Source organism: Entamoeba dispar, genomic scaffold (assembly GCF_000209125.1).
Source record: "Entamoeba dispar SAW760 scf_1105229458393 genomic scaffold, whole genome shotgun sequence".
In the NCBI taxonomy this organism is placed as follows: domain Eukaryota; phylum Evosea; order Mastigamoebida; family Endamoebidae; genus Entamoeba; species Entamoeba dispar.
Window position 1 is genome coordinate 82,164 of NW_001853170.1, and position 16,228 is coordinate 98,391.

Below are 16,228 nucleotides of genomic sequence, written 5' to 3' on the forward strand. Positions count from 1 at the left end.
CTTTTAATAACATAAATTAATATAATTTTTTGTTATTTTTTTATTTTTTTAAGAAAATAGTTTAATAAAAAGAAGTGAACTTAAAAAGAGTTTGAAATACAAAGAGATAATGTCACGTTTTGCTAATGTTTTTAATGTTTCATTTGGTAGTAATAAAGAAAAAAAAAATCCACAAAGAATTAAAACATTAAATGAAAATAATAAAGGAGCAATTGATTGGAATTATGGTGTTATTGCATTTGGATCAAGAACAAATGTGATTGTGATGGATAGTTTTAATTTTATTATTATTAATATACTAAATCATCATATTGAAGATATTACAGCAATTAAGTTTCAAGATAATTATCCATTTGAAATACCATATAATAAAAGAAATATTCAATTAATTAGTGGAGATACAGCAGGAAATATTATATTATGGGATTATTTTAATAATACACCAATAATTTCATTTAGTAATTTTAGTAATTCACCTGTTAAATGTTTAAGATGGCATAAAAATGCAACAAATATTTTTATTTCATTATTTGAAAATGGAACAATAATATTTTATGATTGTATAACAGGAGAAGCAATTAAATATATTGAAAGTAATTCTATTATAAGTCCAATATCTTTTGAACAAAATCCATTTGATCCTGATGAAATTTGTATTTGTACAATGTATGAAGTTTTTATTATTTCAACAAAACAAATGACAGTTGTTGAAATATATACTTGTCCATCAAATGTTAAATCAGGAGATATTACTATTATTAAATCTATTTATTATTCTAAAATACCACAAAAATTAATACTTTTAACATCATCAGAATTAGTTATATTTGATACTGTATTAACAAATACTATTGGTTCTATTTTATTAACACAAACACCATCTATATTCAGTTTTTCTATAGATGAAAGTAAATTAAGTATATTTAATATAGATGGATATATAGAACAATATCAAATTAATGTAAATGAACTTTTATTTAATAAAATAACAACAATTAATAATACATTAAAGAAATTACCACCAATATTTCATTTAATAAGAAATCCAATTAATAATGATATTTGTATTCAATTACAAAATGGATCAATTAGTATTCTTCGTAATGATGGAACTGATTTTAATATTACATTTTCTGATTGTTCTTTTTCATGTCAAGCAACTGTATTAGTTCCTTATAATCAAACAAATTTATGTATTGGGACAGAAAGTGGAGATACATATTTAATGGATATTGATAATCAAAAATTAACTAATATGAAAGCACCTAATATTGCATGTCCAATTAAAGGGATAAGTTGTTTAAATGAAACAATTATTCTTTATGGAATTGAAAAAAGAAATAAAAGTGAATATTCTCCTGGATTTAATGAAAATAGAATTATGAGATTTCCTGAGAAAAAAGAAAAGAGTTATTCTTATTTAAGTTCTCTTACAATATCTAAAGAAGAAATTAAAAAAGTAATATTTTCTTCAAATGGATTAATAATTGTTTTTGTATATACTAATATAATTCAATTTTGGGAAAATAAAAATGAATTATATAAATTAGAACCAGTACAAATTAATATTCAAATTCAATCTATTGTTCCAATTCAAGATAAATTAAATGAATGTTCATTTTTATGTTCAAATGATAAAGATATATTAATTATTAGATATATTAAAGGAAAAGTAATAAATGAAAAAATATATACTCATTCATCAAAAATACGTGTTCTTTCAAAATTTTTAGAGAATTCATTTATTTTTGTTGATAGTAAGAATATTATTTATAATGTTAAAATTAATCAACTTCAAAATAATAAAATTAATGAAATTGATAAATGTTCTCCAATTCAAGAAAAGATTATTAATATTATTCCATGTTTAAAAAAAGAAACAAAAAAGATTGGAATTATTACACAAAATCAAAATTGTTTTATTTATGATTATTTAACTAATCATTTAAATAATGATTTTAATGTATTTTTACAACAAAGAAGAATTAAAGTTATTGATATGTGTTGGGTTAAAGGAGATATACCTGTTGTTTTAACTCATGTAAAACAAATTATGATTTATTCTCCAGAAGAAGAAAAAATAGAAATAAAAGATAATTCTCAAACAACACCAATACATCTTCTTCCATCTAAAATATTTAGAAAAGTAATGAGTATTATGTTACATGGATTTATAGAAGAAACAATAATTTATAATATAATTAATAAATATCAAATAAATATTGATAATTTTATTAAAAATGAAAATGATAAACAAAAAATTTGTTCAGGAATATGGATAAAAACAATTATTATGAAAAATGAATATAATAAATATTTAAATATAATTAATAAAAAAGAAATATCATTAGTAGAACAATATATTGAAATTACAGAATTATTAAAATATTCACAATTTAATGAATTTTGGAAATTAACAAATAAATATATTAAACAAATAAAACAAAGAAATAATAATGAACAATATCAAAATATTATTCAAAAAAATAATAAATTAATTTTAAATGATAGTATAAAAGTTAATAAACGAATTATACCACAAATTAAAGAAATTGTACCACCACCATATGGATTATATCCTGAATTATTTGTTGATACTAAATTAATTAATGAAACAGAAAAATTAAGATTAGAAAAATATGAAATTACAATACAAGAAGATGAAGAAATAAATGATATTGAAAAAACTAGTAAATTAAATGAATTAGAATTAGTCTTTAGTACTGATTGTTCTATGATTAATAAATATCTTAATATGTTAAAAAAAACACAAAAAATAGAATATGGATTATGTGCAATTCTTTTTGCATCTACAACTCATCCTGAATTATTAGAAAATACATTAAATGATGTTATTGATGAATTATTAAATATTAGACATGAAGAAGAAGCAATTCATCTTTTAGAAAATATAGGAAATTATCAATCAGCTTGTCAATTAATGATTCAAACAGGAAAAGTTTTTCAAGCAGCTTATGCATCAACATTATTATTACCATTAGATAAAACAGTACCTTCAATTTATATTCCTTATGTTGTTCAACAATTAGGAAAAGGATATTATATTCCTGCAGCAATTAATTTAATGAAAATAGGTGGATTTATTGATGCAATTAGAATTTTGTTAAAAGGAAATTATATTGAATTAAGTGCATTATTAGTTAATGTATTATTAGCAGAAAATATAATAAATCTTGATGAACAAATTGAAATTAATTTAAAAACAATTATATTTCAATCCTCAATTAATGTTAAAACATTTAGAGAATTATGTTATGTGGTTTATGAAAAGTATATTTCAATATTATTAAATGATCTAGAAATCCCTTCATTAGCAGAGTTTTATTCAATCAGATTAAGACTATTAGACAAAAAGTAATTTAGTTTTGTTATTTATTTTAAATAAATGGTTTTTAAACCAAAAAAGAAGATTAAAAACTAAATTTGAAAAAAAAGTTTCTTTTTTTTTTTTTTCAGATGTTCAGAAAAAAAAGTGATTCGTTAGCTGAATGTTGTAAAACAAGAGAATTAAGTATTAATACTCTTAGAATGAATAAAAGGGCTTCATTACTCAAAAGAAAAAGAGTTGTAGAAGATGAGTGTATTATTACTGATAGAAATATTGGTGAATTAGGATTAAATTATAGTGGAGATAATGGGAATGATGAAATAACAATAATCCAACAGATAATTCAATGTTTTCAAAATGAACACATTAAACAACAATTAAATATTAATAAAATTATTCAAGATTCAATAAATCTTATTAAAGAAAATAATGTCAATTCTATAAAATGTCAAATTATTCAAATGTATTATCATTGTTTGTTATTATTTAATTATTATCAGAAGTTATTAGTAATATTCAAAAAAAAATAGAATTAATATATAGTTTCTCAAGATAAAAACACTATAGAAATTATGAAAAAATTTGGAATTCATTTTCTTATTATTGAATTTCTTCCTAATCAGAATGAAGATACTTATAATACTGTTTGTTTTTATAACTTTTTTTTGTAAATTAAAAAAAAAAAGTAATTAAAGATTAAGAAATATAGTCATTGAATTGTTTATCTAATATGATTAATGATGATATCCAATTAAGAGATGAAGTTATTCGTACTAAATTAATTGAAATAATTTTAGCAAAAGATATAATTAATAATAGTGTTGGATATTTAATTGAAACACTTCTCAAAGGAAGACCATTTATTTCAATTAATAAAGTATGTCAACTTATTCCATTAATTAAAAAATTTAAAGTAGTTGATGAAGGGATTATTTGTACTAGATTACTTTTAAGTATGTCAAATGAAACGATTGATAAAAAGATTATTTCTAATCTTCAAATTATTATTAGTCAAGCAACAACTTCATTAGTTTGTTTTCAATGTATAGGGACTATTTTTGCAACAGAACATCCATTTTTAATTTCTTTATTTATTAAACCAACAATAGAAATACTTTTTTATTATGCTACAATGATTTGTGATTCATTAAAAATAAAAACATCAAAATCAAATATACATTTAAATTTATTAGTAGATGAAACATTAATTAGAACATATTTATGGATAGTAGAAAATTTATTTGTTACTGTTTGTGAATTAGATAAAAAAGAAGCATATTCTTTTCTTTTAATATTAATTCCAAGTAAAATTATTTCATCAATAATTTTATGTATTTTTAATCAATCAATTAATATTTGTAAAGAAGCATTTTCAACAATATATTTAATTATAACAATTATTTCAAATATTCCACAATTTATTATTACATTAATTAATACTGATAATTTTTTTGATATATTTGAAATATTATTTATTCAATTAGAAGAATCAAATGAAATTTATCATCTTTTAGAAATAATTCTTATTTTAGTTTCTTCTCAAAATATTCAAATTATTTCAAAATTAAATGAAAGAAATATTTTTGAACAAGTAGATTCATTTATTACATCAAATAATACTGAAATTGTTAATTTAGCAGAAGATATTCTTAGAATTGAACATCTTTATAATTTTAATTCAGATGAATTTGAATTATAATTTAAATTCCATTATATTTATATTTGGTTCAACCAAATTAATATTAAAAATAAATTGTTTTAGAGAATTTATTTTTTGGTTATTAATTATTTTAAACAAATTCTTTTTCTGTTTTCCTTTTAATAACCCAATCATATTCATAATCAAATATAATAGAATTGTTTTGTGCAACTTGTTGAAAAATATGTCTCCAAAAGTCATATTTTGGCTCTTCATCAAATTTTAAGTTTCGACAATATGAAAGAAATGAACCAAATTCAGAAGGAAGATTTTCACATAACTGATTAACAGGAATTTCAACTTTTTTTAAATAAATTTTATTATATCTATTTTCTCCTTTACCAACATGTAATCCTTGCCATGGAAGAGTTCCTTTAAGTAAATAAATAATTGAATAAGCAAGACTTTCCATGTCATCTCTTCTACTTTGTTCTATTCCTAAATGATTATTTAATGATGCATATCTAGCTGTTCCAGTTAATGATTTATCTTCAGAATATGGAATATGTTCTTTATTTTGTTTTAGATATCTTTGACTAAGCCCAAAATCAATCAAATAACATACATGAGATTGTTCTCCATTTCCCATAATAAAATTATCTGGTTTAATATCTCTATGAATCCATCCTTTAGAATGAACAAATTGTAATCTTTTTAACATTTGATTAAGTAACATAAGAACTGTTTTTAAACTAAATCTTCTTCCACAATAATTAAACAAATCTTCTAATGATGGTCCTAGATAATCCATAACTAATACATTAAAATCTCCTTCTTGTCCAAAATAATAAATTCCTGAAATTCCTTCATGTTCTTCTTTTTCATCTCCTGTTAATTTTTGATAAAGTTCAAATTCATCTTTTAATTGTGGATGTTTACATTTCAGTAATTCTAGTTTAATAGCAACTTCTTTGTGAAGTTCTACATCAGTTCCTAGATATACATCCCCAAATGATCCACTCCCTAATTTTTTTTCCAATTTATATTTATTTGCAACAACAAACATAAATTCTGTCATTCTTCTTATTCCTCTTTTTCTCTTTAAATACTCTTCTTTATCTTGTCTTTCTATAACTTATCATCTTAATAATCTCAATCTATTCTCTCCATTTTTTTTTTGTCATTAAAAAAATAGTGATTAATAATTTATTTAATATTACACTCTTCTATTATCAGAACATTAACATTTACTTATTCTCTCATAAGATAAGTCTTTCTTGAACTATCCATAGTTATTTCAAATACATTCGACACATAAGTATTACCATTCAAGTTTAGTATTGGAATGTAAATCAATCAAGATGTTTTTGTTTTTCTTTAATTCATACCTCTGTAAATTGGAACATAGAATAATAATTATATTTAAACTATTATTCTTTATATTGATATACTCTTTATTGGTTACTACAATTATTTCAAAAAACATAAAAACAAATACTTACTAAAAAGAAAGACATAAATGATTCGAAAGAGGTATTAATGTTTTTTGTTATATTTCAATATTCTAATATTGTATTGTTTATTTTCTAGTAAGTTCTATTACAAGTCTTCTTTTATTCTAATAAACTTCTTTAATGTGAAGAAACAAAATAATTCAATAACCAAATATTGAATATTAATTAAAGAATTTGAAAATATTATAAACCATTTTATTATTATTACTACTTTTAAGAGTTATTGTTAAATTGTTAATCATTTTATTTTTCCTGTAATAAAGTTTTAGAGATAAGATATAAGTGATTTCTTGCTTTTATATCATTCTATTTTGATAATTCATTTGCATAGTCAAACAGTCTTATGTTTTTAATAGTATAAATAATAGAAATAGTATGATTTAAAATGATAGTTATGCTTAAATATTAACATTTTTATTTTATTTCATTTTTTATAATTATGAGTTTCTGAATGAATGAAAAGTTCATTTATTCTTAATTCTTTGGTTGAAGGTTTTATGATTTAACCATTTATTTCTTTTGTTTATTTGAATATGAATTATGTTTTGTGGTAAAGAAATGAGATATTTCTTCTCCAGTATTTAGTCAATTAACAATCGGTAGAATATTTCAAATACTAGATAAAAACATATATAAATCCATTTCACATAACAATTAACGTATTATTGAATTATGACTTGTTTTCATAAACATAATTCATAGAGATTAACATGATAACTTGAATGTTATTACTTGTAGTATAATAGTTGACAATCATGGATTATTTTTATGCTTACTCAAATACAATGACTATTTTATATTTAAAAGAGTATTCATGATTAAAACAAACTAAAAAGTAAGGTTTTAATAAGAATTTCAAAGGAATAATTTATTGGCTATTATTTGTTTTAAAAGAATTATTTATTTGTTAAGATTAAATAAATGGTTTTTATTTATTTCTTTCAATGGTAGTTATTTTATTGGATCTGTGTAGTAATGAAAGAATTAAATACTTTATTACTTCTGTATCTTCTACTAATCATTTTTATGAAAAGATCATCACCACTTTCTCAACAATCAAAGTCTCTTTCATTCAAGAAAACAAATTAACACCATTTGTTATTAATTGTAAAAAAAAAGACATCACTCATTCATCATTTAAACATTGATACTGTTAAATATATCATGTATATTCAATACTCACATTTATCAATGTAATACTAACATTGTTTATTAATTTTTAATAAATCATATTAAAGATTGTATTACTATGTCAAAATAACATACAAAACAAGTTTTGTTTAACTTGAAATACAAAACAAATGATGTATTATTCTATGAGATTGGTACAGTTCTAATAATTAAGAATAATTTGTTTTAAATATATTCAAGGATTACCAAAAATAATATTGATGAAATTTTACTTTTTTCTCATTATTTCTAGAAACAACAAAGAATTTCGTTTCATCTATCTAATTTAGACTCTATTTAAATTTACTGTATATACCATTTCATTGATATGTGATATTACAATATATCTAATAAGTTAGTGAAATGAAAAATTAGTTAAACTAAAAGAATAATAATTAACTATTTAAAAACATGAAATTAAAACTAATCTCTTGAGAAATTAATCAAAAAAAAAACATAAACAAAACACTATACTACAGTTGAGATAAAAAGATAATTCAAAATGAAAGAAGAATTCAAATAGATAATGATAAAAAAAAATCAAAAAAAAGATAAAACAAAAAAAAACTCAAAAAAAGAAATAAGTAATTGTTTATTTTCAATGGCACAAGACCTTGCTAGTATTCATGGTACTGAAAAAGATAAAGTTAATTGTGCATTTTTCTTCAAAATTGGAGCATGTAGACATGGTGATAGTTGTACAAGAAATCACTTTCAACCTGAAATATCAAGAACAATATTATTAACACATTTATATGATAATCCATATATTCACAAAGAAGAAAATTCAATGACAGAAGAAGAAAAGAAAAAAATAAAAAAGGATTTTAATATTTTTTATGAAGACATTTTCAATGAATTAGCTAAACATGGAGAAGTTGATGAAATGCTTGTTTGTGGAAATTTAAGTGAACATATGACAGGAAATGTATATGTAAGATTTAGAGATGAAAAGAATGCATCAGAAGCAATGAAATTTCTTCTTGCACGATATTATGCAGGAAGAATGATACAACCAAGTTATTCTCATGTTACTGACTTTAAAGAAGCACGTTGTAAACAATATGAATGTGGAGAATGTGATAGACATGGATTCTGTAATTTTCTTCATGTAATTGAACCAAATCATAGTCTTCAACGAAAACTTTTTGAACGACAACCATTAAGACAAAAACGTATTAAAAATGAATTTCAATTGAGAGAAGATATTCCACAACATTCAGATATAACAATAACAAGAATAGAACCAGATTTAAGAAGTAGATTTGAAAATGATAATCATTGATTGAGAATTAAATATTTTTAATTATAATAAAAATTATGGTTTATTGACAAGTTAATTAGAACAAAAATAATGAAAAGAAAGAAAAAAAAAGATCTAGAAAAGATACTTATTTCTTTTTAATATCCAAACGAATGAATGCTAAGGTAGTTCATCTAATACCTGCTATTAAAATGCCAAATGATCCAAAAAATCTTGTTTTAAATGAAGATGGAGAAAAGGAATGGAATGAATATGAACAAAAAATACTTGAAGAAAAGTTAAAAAGTGAAGGGAATAATATTAGTACTATTCTAAGACTTGTAGGTCTATTAAATGGAAGAACTATTCAACAAATTACTACAAGAGCAAATTGGACATTATTACCTGATTCAGAAAAAATTCCTTATGAAATGTATAAGAGAAAAGAAGGAAAAATAGAAACACAAGTTACATTACCAAGTACTATGAAAGTTTCTGAAATTCAAAAAAAGAAAAAATCTAAACATAGACATTATTCTGCTTATGAAGGAAGTGATATACAATCAATTCAACGTCAAAGAAGAAGATCTATGTCAAGAGATCTTTTTAAACCTGGAACAATTCTTAAAACTGGATTAAGTCATTCATATCAACCTATTATTATAAATCAACAACTTGCTTGTTTAAGTTCAAATCATGAAAGTGATCAAGCTTCTCCAAGAGTTACATCTGTTTCTCCAAATATTGGATCTATGTCAATAGATATGCATAGTGTATCAACAGAAAAAACTGAAAATCAAATTGATTTAAATCAAGTTATTTCTATTATTCAAGAAAATGAAAATTATTTAAAAATGATTGAACTTGCATTAGAAAATAATACTCCTATTCAAGCTGAAATATTTTTATTATTACAACATAACATGAATAATCTCTTATTACTTTCTAATTCTATTGCTCAACCAACTCCTTTACCTTTATTTTCTAAACAATTATTATTACCTAAACAATTAAAAGCATTAGGAATGAATGATTTTATTCAATCCCCTTCATATTTAACATTAATTCTTTAATTGTATTTTACCATTCCTTTTAATTTTTTTGTTTAATTTTAAAAAAAATAATATTTTTTATTTCTTTTTTTTTTTCAATACTTAAATAATAAGAATTTGGTATATATTCCACAATAATGTTGATTCTTTTTATTTTCTTTAATTATTCTTTCTCTCTTTATTTATTGTAGAAATAGAGCGTATTGAAGAAACTGAAACAATCACTTCTCAATATGAAGAAAATCCAATTGTGGATATATCTATTTTTTATATTTTTTTTTTCTTTTTTTTATTCTTTCTCTCTTTATTTATCTTTTAATTGTTTTTTTTTCATTATATTGTTACAAAACTTTTTATTTTTTTTATTTCTAATTAATCATTAATTTCACTTCTTTGAAACAATTTTATCAACCAAACTATTATTTTCAATTCTCCTTATTAATTTTATCAAGATCTTATGTTAAATTTCAGTAAATCATTAACAGATATATAACAGTTATACATAAAATGATGTTAAAATAGTTATTTTCGTGTCATCATATGAATGTGAATCTGAGTAATCACAACATTTTAGATGTCATTACAATCATTCTTTATTCCTTTTGAATTTAGATAATAAACCATTCAATCTACTCAATAAGAACAATTAATTATGTTATTTATTATCAAAATTATAGAATCAAAGAAATATATGATAAAATTTTGATTCATTTACAGTTATCTTATCACAATAAAGTTACAAAGAGAAGTTAGACAGGTAGTTAACTATAATTACTATGTAGATGTAAATCAGATATTAAAGGATATTAAAAAGAGTTAATGAAAACAAATTGATTCAGTATTAAAAAGCATAAAATAACTTACTAATAAGAAGATTATAAACAATAAAGATAGATGAAATAAAATTCAAATATTCGTATGTACATTGATACTAAAGAAAGATATACAGCATATATAAAGAATAAACAATAACCATTAATCATATCATCTTTGTTAAAATTAATATAAAGAAAGACATTAACTAACAACAATAAAAGAAAAATAAGAAATAATGAAAATAAACATTATTTAAACTAAATTTTCAATTAATAGAATAGAAATAAAACAATAAAAAATATGAAAGTGTTCATTTATATTCCTTATTTCATTCTCTTATATTGTTTTAAATTTTCAATATTTCATTGAAACTTTTACAATAAATTCGTTCAGTTTCATCTTTATTTTTTTTATTTGATATTCTTTTCTCATTTTTATAAATCATACACATTTATATATAATTTATATTCTTTGTTTCTGATTTAAATTTAATTCTAAATGAATAAAATGATTGTTTAATAGTTATAATAAGTATTTTATTAATGTTTAGTTATTCAATTATTAAAATAAAATTAATAAATATTGATTAATGAATAAATAATTTCACTCTTTCATTTTAATATCATTTATTAATAATACACACTCTTTTATTATCCATTTTTCATTATCTCAATAAAAATGAAATGTTTAATGAAACGATAAAATAGAATAATATATTATAATTAATATATCATTTGATTTGTTCTTTTCATCTCTTTTACTCTGTTATTTTATTATTACTAATCTTCTTTCTCAAAACATTCTCTTGGAATTCTCGTATTATATTTTAATTCTTCATCACAACCACAGTTAAAGAAACAAGATGTCCCAAATGATGTAATTGATGTTGGTATATTGATATTAGTTAATGAAGTACATTCACTAAAGCAACCATCATCTATTTTACTAACTGAAGATGGTATATTAATTGATTGTAATGATATACATTTATAAAAACAACTATTTCCAAATTCATTAACTGATGATGGTATATTAATTGATTTTAATGATGTACATTGACAAAAACAACTATTTCCTAATTTAGTAATTGATGATGATAAATTAATTGTTGTTAGTGAGTCACAATAACAAAAACAATAATTTCCTATTTCACTAACTGAAGATGGTAAGTTAATAGATGTTAGTGATGAACAACCATAAAAACAACCATCTCCTAATTTAGTAATTGATGAGGGTATGTTAATTGATGTTAATGATGTGCAGTTGTAAAAGCATTCATCTTGTATTTCACTAACTGATGATTGGATGTTAAATGATGTTAATGATATGCATTCATAAAAACATGATTTTCCTATTTTACTAACAGATGATGGTATGTTAATTGATATTAATGATGAACATTCTTTAAAACATTCATCACCTATTTTAGTAACTGTTCTTGGAATATGAAGTGTTGTTAACAATAAACATTTATAAAAACAATCATCATCTAATTCATTAATTGTTAACGGAATAATAAATTCATTAATATCTTGTTGTTGATAAACTTTATTATTATTATTAATCTTATGTAAATTTTCTGGTATTTGAATACTAACTAGTGCTGGTTCATTAATAAATATTCTATCTTTACTTATGAATTTTATATTAACTATATTAATGGATGTTAATGATAAACAATTGTAAAAACATAAATGTCCCATTTTATTAATTGTTGATGGAATTGTAATAGATGGTAATCTTGAACATCCATAAAAACAATTAATACCTACTGATGTAATTGTTGTTGGTATATTAATGTATTCCAATGAAGAACATTTATAAAAACATCCATCTCCTAATTTACTAATTGATGAAGGTATAATAATATTACTTAATGAATAACATCTACAAAAACATAGACTTTCAATTTCTTTAATATTTGATAGAATATTAATATCAGTTAATGATATACAACTATCAAAACATTCATATCCTAATTTACTAACTGACGATGGTATGTTAATTGATTTTAATGACACACATTTATAAAAACAATTACAGCTTAATTCACTTATTGTTGTTGGTAAATTAATTGTTTCTAATAATGCACATTTAGAAAAACAATGTTCTCCTAATGATGTGACTGTTGTTGGAATTTTAACTTCTTTTAATAAAAGATATTCTGAAAAGTGGTTTGCTTCTAATTTACTAATTGTTGTTGGAATGGTAATACTAGTTATCTGTTTATATTCATTGAAATGATAATTGGTTAATGAAATTGTTGTTAATTGATTATTGATACTACTTAATGAAATACATCCATCAAAAATATTATTACCAAATGATGTAATAGAAGTTGGAATATCTATGTAAGTTAATGATGAACATCCTTTAAAACACTCATCTCCTATTTTACTGACTGATGATGGTATATTAATTGATGTTAATGATAAACACCAACTAAAACAACCACGTTCTATTTCTACAATTGATGTTGGTATAGTAATATTACTTAATGAGATACAATGCTCAAAACAAATATCTCCTAATTTAGTAACTGATGTAGGTATAATAATATTTGTTAATGAATTACAATTATAAAAACACTCATTTCCTATTTTACTAACTGGTGATGGTATATTAATTGACATTATCGATGAACATCTTTTAAAACAACCTATTCCTAACTCAATAACTGATGTAGGTATAGTAATTGTTCTTAATGCCTCACAACCACTAAAACATTCTTTTTTTAATTCACTAACAGATGGAGGTATATTAATTGATGTTAATGATTTGCATTCATAAAAACAATTATTTCCTATTTCTTTAACTGATGTTGGAATGTTTATCGCTGTTAAATACTCACGTTTACTGAAACAATAATTTCCCAGTGATGTAATTGTTGTTGGAATATTAACTGATTTTAATGAATCACATTCATAAAAACATTCATATCCAAGTGATTTAACTTCTGGTGGTATTATATTGCCATATTTATTTCTATCATATTGTGTATATTCTATATTTTTACAGATATTTCCTTGTTCTTTTTCGAATAAATATGTTGAATAATCTACTGTATACCATATTATTGTTTTAAATATTCTTCCATCATCAAATGTTTTATCATTTTTATTATAAATATGAAATGTTTCAATATTAGGAAAGAATCTTCTTGAATATTCATTTAATGGAATTGGATTAAAATGAAATCGTTCCATATTTCTTTGAAATCTTTTAATTCCTATTTCTAAATTAATAAAATCTTTAATATCATTAAAATATTTTGATGTTATCATTATTGAATTATGCCCTATTCTTCTTTTTCCAATTATTCCTTTATTGATTTTATTATTGTATATTATTCTTTTGATATTTATTATCATTTCTCTTTCTGATGAATATTCTGAATATTCTTCTTCTTGTTCTATCATTTCTATTATTGTTTTAATATATGTTTCTTCGTTGATTTCTTTATATCTCCATCTTTTTGTGTTTATTTTGTTTTCTTCTTTATTTCCTTTTTTAATTTTATTATTTATTATTATCCCTTTCTCTTCTTTTTCTTCTGTTATTATTTTATTGATTTCTTTATTTTCTTCTGTTGTATTGTTTGTTCTTATAGTATTTATTATTCTTATTTTTATCTTATCTTTTTCTTTTTTAATATTTCCATATGTTATTTCTGTATTTTCTATGATAAGAATTGGTGTTTCTATGTTATATTCTTCTAAAAGTATTCTTTCAATTATATGATATTTCCGTATGATTTGTACATTGTTTAATCTTCCTAGTTTTGTTGAATTTTCTATTCTTCTTTCATTTCCTTGACTTGTTCCATTAGGAATACAAATGATTGTTCTTTCATTTTCTCCTTTCTTTTCTACTTCTTTCTTAATATTATTGAATATCATTGATAATTTACTTTCTGGTTTAATCATCATTTCTACTCCTTTAATATTTTCTTTTCTAATTTTCACATTCTTCTTATCATTGGAAATGATTTCTTCAATTATTTTCTTTTCTTCTTCTTTTAAATATTTCATTCTATCAATTCTTTCATATTCATTTCCATCATACAAATACACATCCATGTCATCATATTCAATATCAATTATCATTGTTATCATTCTTGGTTTCATCTTTTATTTATTTTTAAGTTCATTAAACTGTAACTTAAATTTTAATTCGAAAACATTCTTTTTTATTATTTTTGTTATTTTTATTTAATAGTTGTTTTTCAATTCAAACAAAACAAGTTTTATTATTATAAATATTGTGCAATGTTCTTTATTCTTGTTAAGAAAACTAAACATGACACTAACGGGAACCAAAATAAGCAAAGAAATAATGCATCTAAATAAAAAACCCCAAAAAGAAAAGGGCAAAATATTTTACATCAATAAAATAATAGTTTTTATTATTTTGCTCCTAAAAAAAATAAAAAATAAAAATGTAAATTAAATACTCATTCTATAATCATTTATGTTTGTTTATATTTTATATCATTTTATGGTAAATTGTTCTGAAATAAAAATAATTCAGAAATGATATTTGATTCAATGTATGTATACATTTTTATTATTATGTTATTATTATGTTATTTATGTATTTTATTTTTATATTTATTTTTATTCTTATATTATATATATCATCATTTTATCTATATATTTTATATTTATCATATTTTATTAGTTTTATATTCTTATTATTTATATTTTATTTTATATATGAATATATTTTTATTTATATATATTTTATTATATATTAATATATTTCTTTATTTTATTTTTATTTTGATTATATTTTTATATTTTATATCTTCTTTCTCTTTATATTTATTATTATTTATATTGATTTTATTTATTATTTCTTTTATATATTTTATTTATTATTATATCATTTCTCTTATTATTTCTTTATCATTTATTATTATTTATTTAATTTTTATATCTTCTATCTATATCATATGAATTTATTATTTATTATTTATTACAATTATATATTAATCATATAATATTTATAATTAATTATATTATCTTTTTCTTCTTTTCTCTTCTTTTTTATATTATTTTATTTTTTGTCGAATATAATTGTTTTTGTATTTTTGTATTTATTTTATTTCTTATTTTTGTGTTTATTTTATTCTTATTTATCATATTTATCATTTATATATGTTATATTTGATTTTATTAATTATATTAATTAATATTTTATTAATATAAATATTATGTTTATTATTTTATTATTTATTTATTTTTATTATTTATTTTATCTTTTCTTATTATTCTTTTATTATTTTATGTTTATTATATTTTATTTTTTTATTTCTTTTTCTATCTATTTTTTATTATTTTTATTTATTATATATATTTCTTTTATTCAGATCCTTTTATCAATGCAGAATATACAACAAATTTTGTTGCCATGGCTATTGAGTAATACCATAGGGTCTTGTAA

General features: G+C 20.8%; 6 protein-coding genes across 6 annotated transcripts, besides 37 other annotated features; 4 read left to right on the forward strand and 2 right to left on the reverse strand.

The window, feature by feature from the left end:
• Position 1: 1 nt before the first annotated feature.
• Positions 2–71: a sequence feature (AT_rich).
• A 38-nt stretch (positions 72–109) lies between these two features.
• EDI_238030 (uncharacterized protein) lies at positions 110–3,379 on the forward strand (the record flags this gene model as incomplete). The annotated part of the gene is made up of 1 exon (XM_001734552.1): positions 110–3,379. The coding sequence occupies one exon, from the start codon at positions 110–112 to the stop codon at positions 3,377–3,379; it is 3,270 nt and encodes a 1,089-aa protein (XP_001734604.1).
• Positions 274–298: a sequence feature (AT_rich).
• Positions 1,763–1,813: a sequence feature (AT_rich).
• Positions 2,185–2,264: a sequence feature (AT_rich).
• Positions 2,299–2,454: a microsatellite.
• Positions 2,469–2,506: a sequence feature (AT_rich).
• Positions 3,380–3,477: 98 nt separating the features above from the next.
• EDI_238040 (uncharacterized protein) lies at positions 3,478–5,048 on the forward strand (the record flags this gene model as incomplete). The annotated part of the gene is made up of 3 exons (XM_001734553.1): positions 3,478–3,823; positions 3,893–3,993; positions 4,059–5,048. 3 exons carry the CDS (start codon positions 3,478–3,480, stop codon positions 5,046–5,048), a joined length of 1,437 nt encoding a protein of 478 aa, XP_001734605.1.
• Positions 3,725–3,747: a sequence feature (AT_rich).
• Positions 3,829–3,891: a sequence feature (AT_rich).
• Positions 3,999–4,043: a sequence feature (AT_rich).
• Positions 4,727–4,826: a sequence feature (AT_rich).
• Positions 5,049–5,082: 34 nt separating the features above from the next.
• Positions 5,083–5,144: a sequence feature (AT_rich).
• EDI_238050 (casein kinase, putative) lies at positions 5,140–6,066 on the reverse strand (the record flags this gene model as incomplete). Its single annotated transcript, XM_001734554.1, has 1 exon — positions 5,140–6,066. The coding sequence occupies one exon, from the start codon at positions 6,064–6,066 to the stop codon at positions 5,140–5,142; it is 927 nt and encodes a 308-aa protein (XP_001734606.1).
• Positions 5,350–5,374: a sequence feature (AT_rich).
• Positions 6,067–6,170: 104 nt separating the features above from the next.
• Positions 6,171–6,207: a sequence feature (AT_rich).
• A 189-nt stretch (positions 6,208–6,396) lies between these two features.
• Positions 6,397–6,432: a sequence feature (AT_rich).
• A 219-nt stretch (positions 6,433–6,651) lies between these two features.
• Positions 6,652–6,709: a sequence feature (AT_rich).
• A 191-nt stretch (positions 6,710–6,900) lies between these two features.
• Positions 6,901–6,943: a sequence feature (AT_rich).
• Positions 6,944–7,710: 767 nt separating this feature from the next.
• Positions 7,711–7,739: a sequence feature (AT_rich).
• A 374-nt stretch (positions 7,740–8,113) lies between these two features.
• Positions 8,114–8,256: a microsatellite.
• A 17-nt stretch (positions 8,257–8,273) lies between these two features.
• EDI_238060 (splicing factor U2AF 23 kDa subunit, putative) lies at positions 8,274–8,957 on the forward strand (the record flags this gene model as incomplete). Its single annotated transcript, XM_001734555.1, has 1 exon — positions 8,274–8,957. One exon carries the CDS (start codon positions 8,274–8,276, stop codon positions 8,955–8,957), a length of 684 nt encoding a protein of 227 aa, XP_001734607.1.
• Positions 8,958–8,962: 5 nt separating this feature from the next.
• Positions 8,963–8,994: a sequence feature (AT_rich).
• A 94-nt stretch (positions 8,995–9,088) lies between these two features.
• On the forward strand, positions 9,089–9,988 carry EDI_238070 (uncharacterized protein; the record flags this gene model as incomplete). The annotated part of the gene is made up of 1 exon (XM_001734556.1): positions 9,089–9,988. One exon carries the CDS (start codon positions 9,089–9,091, stop codon positions 9,986–9,988), a length of 900 nt encoding a protein of 299 aa, XP_001734608.1.
• A 17-nt stretch (positions 9,989–10,005) lies between these two features.
• Positions 10,006–10,080: a sequence feature (AT_rich).
• Positions 10,081–10,148: 68 nt separating this feature from the next.
• Positions 10,149–10,244: a repeat region.
• Positions 10,245–10,337: a microsatellite.
• Positions 10,338–10,962: 625 nt separating this feature from the next.
• Positions 10,963–11,081: a microsatellite.
• A 199-nt stretch (positions 11,082–11,280) lies between these two features.
• Positions 11,281–11,417: a microsatellite.
• A 64-nt stretch (positions 11,418–11,481) lies between these two features.
• Positions 11,482–11,514: a sequence feature (AT_rich).
• A 48-nt stretch (positions 11,515–11,562) lies between these two features.
• EDI_238080 (uncharacterized protein) lies at positions 11,563–14,910 on the reverse strand (the record flags this gene model as incomplete). Its single annotated transcript, XM_001734557.1, has 1 exon — positions 11,563–14,910. The coding sequence occupies one exon, from the start codon at positions 14,908–14,910 to the stop codon at positions 11,563–11,565; it is 3,348 nt and encodes a 1,115-aa protein (XP_001734609.1).
• Positions 14,036–14,215: a microsatellite.
• Positions 14,256–14,432: a microsatellite.
• A 58-nt stretch (positions 14,911–14,968) lies between the features above and the next one.
• Positions 14,969–15,000: a sequence feature (AT_rich).
• Positions 15,001–15,200: 200 nt separating this feature from the next.
• Positions 15,201–15,235: a sequence feature (AT_rich).
• A 107-nt stretch (positions 15,236–15,342) lies between these two features.
• Positions 15,343–15,409: a microsatellite.
• A 27-nt stretch (positions 15,410–15,436) lies between these two features.
• Positions 15,437–15,587: a microsatellite.
• Positions 15,552–15,719: a microsatellite.
• Positions 15,720–15,727: 8 nt separating this feature from the next.
• Positions 15,728–15,848: a microsatellite.
• An 18-nt stretch (positions 15,849–15,866) lies between these two features.
• Positions 15,867–15,922: a microsatellite.
• Positions 15,923–16,003: a microsatellite.
• Positions 16,004–16,005: 2 nt separating this feature from the next.
• Positions 16,006–16,137: a microsatellite.
• Positions 16,138–16,152: 15 nt separating this feature from the next.
• Positions 16,153–16,228: part of a repeat region that runs on past the window's edge.